Genomic DNA, 12,074 nt, shown 5'->3' on the forward strand with positions numbered 1-12,074 from the left:
AGACAGTTAAAAGCACATATACAAGCCCAGAGAGGAGTGGATATAGCCAAAAATAGTATGAGAGGCCCTGAAAACTCTAACCAGATTCATTGGTGAGGGCTTCCCCTCTAAATGCAGTCCTTCAAGAGTAGGGAAGATAGTTGTTTTATCAAATGCCAAATCTCAACAAAAGATCACAAGACATATAAAAAGGAAACATAGCTCAATCAAAGGAATAAAATAAATTACAGAAACCAATCATAAAGAAATGAAGATCTCTAAACTTTCTGAGAAATAAATTTAAACTGATTTGATCAGGCAGAAGAAAAAAAAGTAACCTTGAAGACAGACCATTTGAAATCATCATAATGGGAGAAAAAAAATGAAGAAAACTGAAGAGAACAGAAGAGATTCATGGAATACCACAAGCAGATTGTTATATACATTGTGCAAATCACAGAAGAAGAAAGAGAAAGGGCCAAAGAGCTTATCTGAAGAATTATCAAAAAAAAAATCTAAGAGAAATGGACATACAAATTCAAGATGACCAATTAATAACAAATCAGGATATGACAGATGCTGCAAAGGATACAGAGAAAGGAGAACCCTACAACCCTGTTGGTGGGAATGCAAGCTGGTAAAACCACTCTGGAAAATAGCATGGATGTTTCTCAAAAAGTTGAAAATAGAGCTACCCTACAAACCAGCAATTGCACTACTGGGTATTTACCCTAAGGATACAAACGTAGTGATCTGAAGGGGCACATGCACCCGAATGTTTATAGAAGCAATGTCCACAATAGCCAAACTGTGGAAAGAACCTAGATGTCCATTAACAGATAAATCAATAAAGAAGATATGGTATATATATACAAGGAATATTATGCAGAGATCAAAAGAAATGAAATCTTGCCATTTGCAATGACATGGATGGAACTAGAGGGTATTATGCTTAGTGAAATAAGTCAATCGGGAAAGACAACTATCATATGATCTCCCTGATATGAAGTAGTGGAGATGCAACTTGGAGGGTTTGAGGGGTAGGAAAAGAATAAATGAAACAAGATGGGATTGAAAGGGAGACAAACCATAAGAGGCTCTTAATGTCACAAAACAAACTGAGGGTGGCCGGGGGGAGGAGGGAGGGAGAGGGTGGTAGGGTTATGGACATTGGGGAGGGTATGTGCTGTAGTGAGTGCTGTGAAGTGTGTAAACCTGGTGATTCACAGACCTGTACCCCTGGGGATAAAAATATATTATATGTCTATAAAAAAATTAAAAATTAAAAATTAAATAAATAAATACATAAATAAATACAAATAAATATAAAGAAGAACAAACTTAGAAATTTCACACTTCTTAATCTTAATACATATTACAAAACTATAGTAATTAAAACAGCATGGTACTAACATAAAGACAGATATATAGACAAATACTCTAGAACAGGGAGCCCAGAAAAATATAATATGTTTATAGTTTTTTCAAACATCTCTGACCAAGGTGTCAAGACCACTTAATAGGGAAAAGAAAGTCTCTTCAAAATACTGTTAATGAATCTAGATATCCACATGCAAAAGAATGAAGTTGGACCCTTACCTTATATCATATACAAAATTAACTCAAAATGGATTAAAATTATAAACAGAAAAATCAAAACTAAAAACTCTTAGAAAAAAAATAGGGAGAAAGCTTGGGAACACTGGATTTAGCAATGATTTCTTAGATATGATACCAAAAATATAGAAAAAGAAAAAAGCAAAATAGACAAAGGAGACTACATGAATTAAAAACTTCTGAGCATCAAAGGATACAAATAAAAGAATAAAAAGGCAAATTCCAGAATGGAAGAAAATATTTACAAATCATATTTGTGATAAGAGCTTTATCCAGAGTACATAAAGAACTCCTTGGGGTACCTAAGTGGCTCAGTCGTGAAGCACCTTGCCTTCAGCTCAGGTCGTGATCCGAGGGTCCTGGGATCAAGCTCCATATTGGGCTCTGTTCTCTGTGGAAAGCCTGCTTCTCCCTCTCCCACTCCCCCTGATTGTGTTCCTGTTCTTGCTGTCTCTCTCTCTATGTCAAACAAATAAAATCTTTTAAAAAAGGAAAAAGAACTACAACTCAACAAGAAATAGACAAATGTCTAAATTTTAAAACAGCCAAGGACTTGAATAAACATCTCTGCAAATATGATACACAAATGATATGAAAGTAACATTTAACAGTAGAGAGAAGCAAATCAAAACCATGATGAGACAACACCTCACATCCATTAGGATGGTTACTACATAAAAAAATTTAAATTTAAAAACAAAAAATAAGTGTTAGCAAGGATGTGAAGAAACTGAAACCCTTGTGCATTGTTGGTGAGACTGTAAAATGGTGCATTTACTTTGAAAACACTATGCCAATTCCTCAAAAAATTAAAAATATAAGTTCCATATAATCCAGCTGTCCTGCATATATTCAAAAGTATTGAATGAACAGAACTAAAGGGATATTTGCACACTTATTACATTATTTTTAATAGGCCAGAGTTTGACAACCAAAATTTCCATCAATGTATGAATCGATTAAATAATGTGGTATATGTGTACAATAAAATACTATCCAGCTTTAAAAAGGAAGGAAATCCTATCACACTGTACAGCATGGATGAATATTGAAGACATTATGCTAAGTGGAATAAGCCAGTCACAAAAAGACAATTATTATGTGATTCCAATTATATGAGATATCTGAAGTAGTCAAATTTATAGAAACAGAAAGTAAAATGTGATTGACAAGGGCTGAGGAGAGGGATAAATATGCAGTTCTTTAATCAGTACAGAATTTCAGTTTTGCAGGATGAAAAATGTCTAGATTACTGTGAATATACTTAACACTAGGGAACTTAAAAACACTTAAACATAATTATGACTTTAGTAAAGTTTTATTTTATTGTTTTACCACAATTTTAAAAAATCAAACAAAGGATTTTGTCACTTACTTGTCCTCTTAAAAAACTGAAGGAGTTCTTTGATCGAAATAGTTGTCTAGATCCTGAATCTCCCTTTTCCCCATAGATAGAAATGTACACACTTGCTCCTGTTCCAGCATTCCAACGCTCACCTGTTGCCACATGCACTTCGTATACTGTCACTGACAATGAAAGAAAAATAATTTTTATATGCCAAGAATTACTCTTATGGTAAAAAAATTACTTATACCTAATCAAGAGTTCCAGTTTCAGTCAAAATGCAGTAACACATTCTACCCAGTTTCTCCCACTGAATACAACTAGAAAATTTTGATAAAATACATGGTACAGCTACAAAAAGATGCTGAAGAGTAAACCCTACTGGGGGGATTGGGAAAGAAGACCAGATTTTGAGGTACCAACAAGTGATACTGTCTTTTTTTTTTTTTTTTTTTTTTTTTGTCCCCTGCTATTTCCCACCCTGAACTCAGTTCACCAGAAAGCTGGAAATAGGCACTGAAGCTTAGACAGAGGCAGCTCAGGAGACCTCTTCCTCAGGTTTAAGAACCAGGAAAGAAAATTCCTAACATATAGGGATAGTACAGATACTGTACCGTTCTTTGTTTGTTGTTTATTTGATTGTTTGTTTGTTTTTGGCCTTTCATTTCTCCATTCTCTCACATCTCAGTGCCTATGCACAGAAGCAAACAGGAACCAACACTCTGAGGGAGAACTTCTGCCCCTGTTCACAGGATCTGGGATTCAGTAGGGTGGGGCCAATCTCAATTGCTTTCTTTGCTCTCTCTGTTCTATCACTACTTAGCCCTGGACATCAGAAGACCACAGAAATGTACAGCAAAGCAGGTAAACTAAAGCATCAGCTAACCCATCAAAAGACCAAAAATGGAGCCAGGGAATTGGAAAGTATGAAAGAGGTTCATAGAGGGAAGAAAGGCAAACACAGAAAGCTCTTTATTAACTCCTGGGCTCATCCCTAAACTAAGGATGTGTGAATACCAAATACTCTGAGATCTAAACCAACAGATAAACCTTCATGTAGGCCCTAGATTCACTAATGAATAGTATATAGGTGGGACAGATCTGAATAGCACTGCCAAGTCTTTTAAAACTAAACTGGCATTGGAACCACAGCCTGAAACTAACCAGTGGTCAACTACCTGTTCAAACAAAAATATAAACATTCTCCATAGGATTTAAATAACATCCAGTCTCAAATAATAATATGTAAAATATCCAGGATATAATTCAAAATTATTCTGCATATGAAGAACCGGAAAAATTTCAAATCATATGGGAGAAGACAATGACAAAAGATATCAACTTCAAAATGATACCAAGTATTGGAATTATCTGACAAAATCTTTACAACAACTATGACACAAATGGTACTGTAACAATCATGAACACTTTCAAAATGGATGGAAATACAGAACGTATCAATAAAAGAAAACTTAAAAAAAACAAATGGAAGTCGTAGACCTCAACAAACACCATAAGCAAATTTTAAAACTTACTGAATAGGGTCAAGAGAATGAGGAGGACATAAGACAACATTAGTGAACTTGAAAAGAGAGTAAATAGAAATTATGTAAGTTAACAAAAGAGAAAAAAATATCTCTAACAATTTTAAATATTAAAATATTTTAAATTTTAAAAGTTTAAAATATAGAAGATATTTTGTTTTAAATATAAAAATACTTTCATTTCATTTTCATTCAGGGCATACCCTGATCCCCAAACCAGGCAAAGACCCCACCAAAAAGGAGAATTTCAGACCAATATCCCTGATGAATATGGATGCCAAGATTCTCAACAAGATTCTAGCTAATCCAGAATCCAAAAGTATATTAAAAAGATTATCCACCATGACCAGATGGGATTGATCCATGGGATGCAAGTGTGGTTCAACATTTGCAAATCAATCAATATGACAGAACAAATCAATAAGAGGATAGAAAAACCACATGGTCCTCTCAATGAAGAAAAAGCAATTGACAAGAACCACATGGTCCTCTCAATTGATACAGAAAAAGCATTTGACAAAATCCAGCATCTGTTCCTGATTAAAACCCTTCAAAATATATGGATAGAGGGAACATTCCTCAACTTCATAAAATCTACCCATGAAAAACCCACAGCAAATATCATCCTCAATGGGGAAAAACTGACAGCCTTCCCATTGATGTCAGGAACATGACAAGGATGCCCACTCTCACCACTGTTGTTCAACATAGTACTAAAAGTCCTAGTAACAGCAATCAAACAACAAAAAGAAATAAAACATAATCAGATTAGCAATGAAGAAGTCAAACTCTTTCTCTCTTTGCAGATGACATGATACTTTATATGGAAAACCTAAAAGACTCCACCCCAAACTACTAGAACTCATATAACAATTCAGTAATGTGGCAGGATATAAAATCAATGTACAGAAATCAGTTGCTTTCTCACACAGAAATAATAAAAATACAGAAAAGGAAATTAGAGAATTGATTCCATTTACTATAGCACCAAGAACCATAAGATACCTGGGAATAAACCTAAACAAAAAGATAAAGGATGTCTTTGTAGCCGAAGAATTACAGAACACTCATGAAAGAAATTAAAGACACAAAAAGATAGAAGACAATTCCATGCTCATGGGTCTGGAGAATAAATATTTTTAAAATGTCTATACTGCCCAGAGCAATCTATACTTTCAATGCCATCCCAGTCAAAATTCCATGGACATTTTTCAAAGTGCTAGAACAAACATTCCTAAAATTTGTATGGAACCAGAAAAGACCTTGAATTGCTAAGGAAATTTTGAAAAAGGAAAATAAATCTGGGACATCACATTGCCTGATTTCAAGCTTTACTACAAAGCTGTGATCACCAGGACAGCATAGCACAGGAACAAAAATAGACATATAGACCAGTAGAACAGAACAGAGTCCACATATGGACTCTCAGCTCTACGGTCAAATAATCTTTGACAAAGCAAGAAAAAATATTCAGTGGAAAAAAGACAGTCTCTTCAATAAATGGTACTGGAAAAATTGGGCAGTTATGTGTAGAAGAATGAAACTCAACCATTCCCTTACACCATACACAAAGATAAACTTGAAATAGATAAAAGACCTCAATGTGAGGCAAGAATCTGTCAAAATCCCAGAGAAGAACATAGACAGTAACCTCTTCGACATCACCCACAGCAACTTCTTTCATGATATGTCTCCAAAGGCAAAGGAAACAAAAGAAAAAATAAACTGTTGGGACTTCATCAAGATCAAAAGCTATGCCACAGCAAAGGAAACAGTCAACAAAACAAAGAGGCAAGCCACGGAATAGGAGAAGATATTTACAAATGACACGATAGACAAAGGGCTGGTATCCAAGATCTATAAAGAACTTCTCAAACTCCACACCCAAAAAACAGATGATCACGTCAGAAAATGGGCAAAAGACATGAATAGACATTTCTCCAAAGAAGACATACAAATGGCTAACAGACACATAAGAAAATGTTCATCATCATTAGCAATCAGGGAGATTCAAATCAAAACAACATTGAGATACCACTTTATACAAGTAGAATTGCAAAAATTAACAAGACAGTAAACATCGTATGTTGGAGAAGGTATGGAGAAAGAAGAGCCCTCTTACACTGTTGGTGGTAATGCAAGTTGGTGCAACCACTTTGGAAAACAGTGTGGAAATTCCTCAAAAATTCAAAATAGAGCTACCCTATGACCCTGGAATTGCACTACTGGGTATTTACCCCAAAGATACAGATGTAATGAAAAGAAGGGCCATCTGTACCCCAATGTTCATAGCAGCAATGGCCACAGTCACCAAACTGTGGAAAGAACCAAGATGCCCTTCAACGGACGAATGGATAAAGAAGATATGGTCCATATATACAATGGAGTATTGTGCTTCCAGCAAAAAGGATGAATACCTAACTTTTATATCAACATGGATAGGACTAGAAGAGATTATGCTGAATGAAATAAGTCCAGCAGAGGAAGTCAAGTATCATATGGTTTCACTTGGTTTCACTTACTTGTAGAGCTTAAGGAATAACATGGAGGATATTGGAAGATGGAGACAAGAAGCAATATGGGGAAAATCGGAGGGGGAGATAAACCATGAGAGACTGAACTCTGAGTAAAAAACTGAAGGGTTTGGAGGGGAGGGGAGTGGGGGGGTTGGGTGAGCCTGGTGGTGGGTATTATGGAGGGCATGTATTGCATGGAGCACTGGGTGTGGTCCATAAACAATGAATTTTGGAACACTGAAAAGAAATAAAATAAAATAAAAGGGAAAAAAATAAAATTTTAAAAATAGCTACTCCTCTAACATAGGAGCAGCCAATTATATAAAGGAATTAATAACAAAATCAAAGAAACACATAAAAATAATACAATAATAATACAGGACTTTAAGAGCCCCTCACTAAAATGCATAGATAATCTAAGCAAAAGATCAACAAGGAATAAAGGTCCTAAATGACACACCGGACCAGATGGACATCACAGATATATTTAGGACATTCCATCCCAAAGCAACAGAATACACATTCTTCTCTAGTGCACATGGAACACTCTCCAGAATAGATCACATCCTGAGTCATAAGTCAGGTCTCAACCTATACCAAAAGATTAGGATCATTCCCTGCATATTTTCAGACCACAATGATCTGAAACTAGAATTCAATCACAAGAGGAAAGTTGGAAAGAACTCAAATACATGGAGGTTAAAGAGCATCCTATTAAAGAATGAATGGGTCAACCAGGAAATTAAAGAATTTTAAAAATTCATGGAAACAAATGATAACGAAAACACAACGGTTCAAAATCTTTGGGACACAGCAAAGGCAGTCCTGAGAGAAAAGCATATAGTGATACAAGCCTTTCTCAAGAAACAAGAAAGGTCTCAAGTATGCAACCTAACCCTTCACCTAAAGGAGCTAAAGAACAGCAAAGAAAGCCTAAATCCGGCAGAAGAAGAGAAATAATAAAGATCAGAGCAGAAATCAATGAAATAGAAACCAAAAGAAAAGTAGAACAGATCAACGAAACTAGGAGCTTGCTCTTTGAAAGAATTAATAAGATTGATAAGCCCCTGGCCAGACTTATCAAAAAGAAAAGAGAAAGGACCCAAATTGATAAAATCATGAATGAACAAAGAGAGATCACAACCAACACCAAAGAAATACAAACAATTATAAAAACATATTATAAGCAACTATATGCCAGTAAATTTGACAATCTGGGAAAAATGGATGCATTCATAGAGACATATAAACTACCAAAACTGAGCCAGAAAGAAATAGAAAACCTGAACAGACCCATAGCCAGTACAGAAATTGAAACAGTCATCAAAAATCTCCCAACAAATAAGAGCCCAGGGCCAAATGGCTTCCCATGGAATTCTACCAAACATTTAAAGAAGAATTAATACCTATTATCCTGAAACTGTTCCAAAAATAGAAATGGAAGGAAAACTTCCAAACTCATTTTATGAGGCCAGAATTACCTTGATCCCAAAACCAAACAAAGACCCCAACAAAAAGGAATATTACAGACCAATATCCTTAATGAACATGGATGCAAAAATTTTCACCATAATACTAGCCAATAGGATCCAACAGTACATTAAAAGGATTATTCGCCACAACGTAGTGGTATTTATTCCTGGGCTGCAAGGTGGGTTCAACTTCTGCAAATCAATTGATGTGATACAATACATTAATAAAAGAAAGAACGAGAACCATATGAATCTCTCAATAGATGCTTAAAAAGCATTTGACAAAGTACAGCATCCTTTCTGGATCAAAACTCTTCAAAATGTAGGGATAGAGGGTACGTACCTCAATATCATAAAAACCATCCATGAAAAACCCACAGCAAGTATCATTCTCAATGGGGAAAACCTGAGAGCTTTCCCCTAAGGTCAGGAACATGGCAGGGCTGTCCACTATCACCACTGCTATTCAACATAGTACTAGAAGTCCTAGCCTCAGCAATCAGACAAAAAAAGAAATAAAAGGCATCTGAATAGGCAAAGAAGAAGCCAAACTCTCACTCTTTGCAGAAGAGATGATACTTGAGGTGGAATACCCAAAAGACTCCACTCCAAAACTCCTAGAACTCATACAGAAATTCAATAAAGTGTCAGGATATAAAATCAATGCACAGAAATCAGTTGCATTTCTATACACCAATGGCAAGACAGAAAAAAGATAAATTAAGGAGCTGATCCCATTTACCATTGCACCCAAAACCATAAGACACTTAGGAATAAAGTAACCAAAGATGCAAAGAATCTGTACTCAGAAAACCATAAAGTACTCATGAAAGAAATTGAGGAAGACACAAAGAAATGGAAATACATTCCATGCTCATGGACTTGAAGAACAAATATTGTGAAAATGTCTATGATACCTAAAGCAATCTACACATTTAATTCAATCCCTATCAAAATACCATCCATTTTTTTTTTCAAAGAAATGGAACAAATAACCCTAAAATGTATATGGAACCAGAAAAGACCCCAAATAGCCAGAGGAATGTTGAAGTTGGTGTCATCACAATTCCAGACTTCAAGCTCTATTACAAAGCTGTAATCATCAAGACAGAACGGCCCTGGCACAAAAACAGACATACAGATCAATGGAACAGAATAAAGAGCCCAGAAATAGACCTTCAACTCTGTGTTCAACTAATCTCAACAAAGCAGGAAAAAATGTCCAATGGAAAAAAGACAGTCTCTTCAACAAATTGTGTTCGGAAAATTGGACAGCCACATGCAGAAGAATGAAACTGCACCTTTTCCTTATACTGCACACGAAAAATAGATTCAAAATGAATGAATGACCTCAATGTGAGACAGGAATCCATCAAAATCCTTGAGGAGAACACAGGCAGCCACTTCTTTGACCTCAGCCGCAGCAATTTCTTCCTAGAAACATCACCAAAGGCAAGAAAAGCAAGGGCAAAAATGAACTATTGGGACTTCATCAAGATCAAAAGCTTTTGCACAGCAAAGGAAACAGTCAACAAAACCAAAAGACAACTGGCAGAATGGGAGAAGATATTCACAGATGACATAGCAGATAAAGGGCTAGTTTCCAAAATCTATACAGAACTTATCAAACTCAACACCCAAAGAACAAATAATCCAATCAAGAAAGGGGCAGAAGACATGAACAGACATTTCTGCAAAGAGGACATGCAGATGTCCAAGAGACACATGAAAAAGTGCTCCACATCACTTGGCCTCAGGGAAATACAAATCAAAACCACAATGGGATACCACCTCACACCAGTCAGAATGGCTAAAATTAACAAGCCAGGAAATGACAAATGTTGGCAAGGATGTGGAGAAAGGGGAACCTTCCTATACTGTTGGTGGGAATGCAAGCTGGTACAGCCACTCTGGAAAACAGTATGGAGGTTCCTCAAAAAGTTGAAAACAGACCAATCCTATGACCTAGCAATCACACTAAAGGGTATTTAACCTAAAGATACAAATGTATTGATCCACAGGGGCATGTGCACTCAAATGTTTGTAGCTGCAATGTCCACAATAGCCAAGCTTTGGAAAGAGCTAGATGTCCATCAACATAGGAGTGGATAAAGAAGATGTGGTGTATATATACACAATGGAATACTAGGCAACCATCAAAAGAAATGAAATCTTGCCATTTGCAATGATGTGGATGGAACCAGAAGATACTATGCTGAGAAATATAAGCCAATCAGAGAAAGAAAATTATCATAGGACCTCCCTGATATGAGGAATTTGAGAGGCAGGGCAGGGGTTGTGGGGGGTAGGGAAGGGAAAAATGAAGCATGATGAGATCAGGAGTGGGGGAACCTTACGAGACTCTTAATCTCAGGAAACAAACTGAGGGTTGCTGGGAAGGTGGAGGTTTAGGGATAGGGTGTCTGGGTTATAGATATTGGGGAGGGTATGTGCTATGGTGAATGCTATGAAATGTGTAAGCCTGATGATTCACAGACCTGTACCCCTGGGACAAATAATACATTACATGTTAATTAAGGGGAAAAAAGGAAGGAAATTCTGTTACATAGTACAACATGGATGAATCACAAGAATATTATGCTAAGTGAAATAAGCTAATCACAATAAGGTAAATATTACATGATTCTGCTCATGATTCTAAAGTATAATCATAGAAGATAAAAAGTAGAAAGCTGATTGCCAAATGCTAAGTGAATGAAGGAGAGGGAATTTCTGTTTAAGGACTATAGAATTTCATCTCTGATTCCAGTTCCACATGTAAGATGCTTCAAATGTACCACTCCATCCTAACAATTAAAAGCTGAACAGACTGAAAAATTGACAACTCTTCTTGAATCCATAAAAGAGATAAGGACACAGAGCAAACTACAGCCCCCAAGATTGGAGAGACAGATGGGCAAACAAGGAGTCACAACTTAGATGATAGCAGAGACTCACAAACAGAAACTGCCATGGAGGGATACCTGGGTGGCTCAGTGGTATCTCACTCTTGGTGTCAGCTCAGGTCATGATCTCTGGGTTGGGATAGAGCCTGCACTGGGCTCTGTGCTTAGTACAGAGTTCACTTCAGATTATTTCTCCCTACCTCTCTGCCTCTTCCCGCTCATGCTTTCTCTAAAATAAACAAAACCTAAAAAGGAAAGGGAGAGAGGGAGGGAGAAAGTAAGTAAGTAAGTTAGAAAAGAAACTACCATGAGAACCACTGCTGGCACTGGAAATTCTGTGCTGTAATTAACAAACTGTTGGAGGTTCATTGCAGTCTGAGAGTTAAAAATTCTGTGAGGAGTTCTTAATCATAGGAGTTCTCAACCATAGGAGCCACCTGCACTTTTTTGAGTGTTGCCTTCAGGAGCTTACCTATGTTCTCACAATAAATATGGGAGAAAATTTTCTTCCTACTCTGGCAAAGGAAGGGCAAAGGGAAGTGTTTTAAAATACACTAGAGCACTATGTTCTTCTTGATAAGACCTGCTCTCAGGAGGTCGGATCCTAACCTCCTAATACCTAGCGTATTAAGGGAGCCTAACTAACCACAGGGAAGGAAAATGCCCAACTCTAGCCAGCTCTAGCCATCCTTTCC

The 12,074-nt window shown here is 36.5% G+C and overlaps 1 protein-coding gene across 1 annotated transcript in view; it reads right to left on the bottom strand.

The window, feature by feature from the left end:
• RP1 (RP1 axonemal microtubule associated) overlaps window positions 1–12,074 on the bottom strand; it is a 356,998-nt gene that overhangs the window by 217,693 nt on the left and 127,231 nt on the right. Inside the window, exon 7 of the mRNA XM_045075785.1 lies at window positions 2,972–3,123. Coding sequence (XP_044931720.1) covers window positions 2,972–3,123 — 152 coding nt within the window. The remainder of the gene's footprint in view (window positions 1–2,971; window positions 3,124–12,074) is intronic.

The sequence above is a fragment of the Mustela putorius genome, unplaced genomic scaffold (genome assembly GCF_011764305.1).
Source record: "Mustela putorius furo isolate JIRA1106 unplaced genomic scaffold, ASM1176430v1.1 tig00000151_pilon_pilon_pilon, whole genome shotgun sequence".
NCBI lineage: Eukaryota > Metazoa > Chordata > Mammalia > Carnivora > Mustelidae > Mustela > Mustela putorius.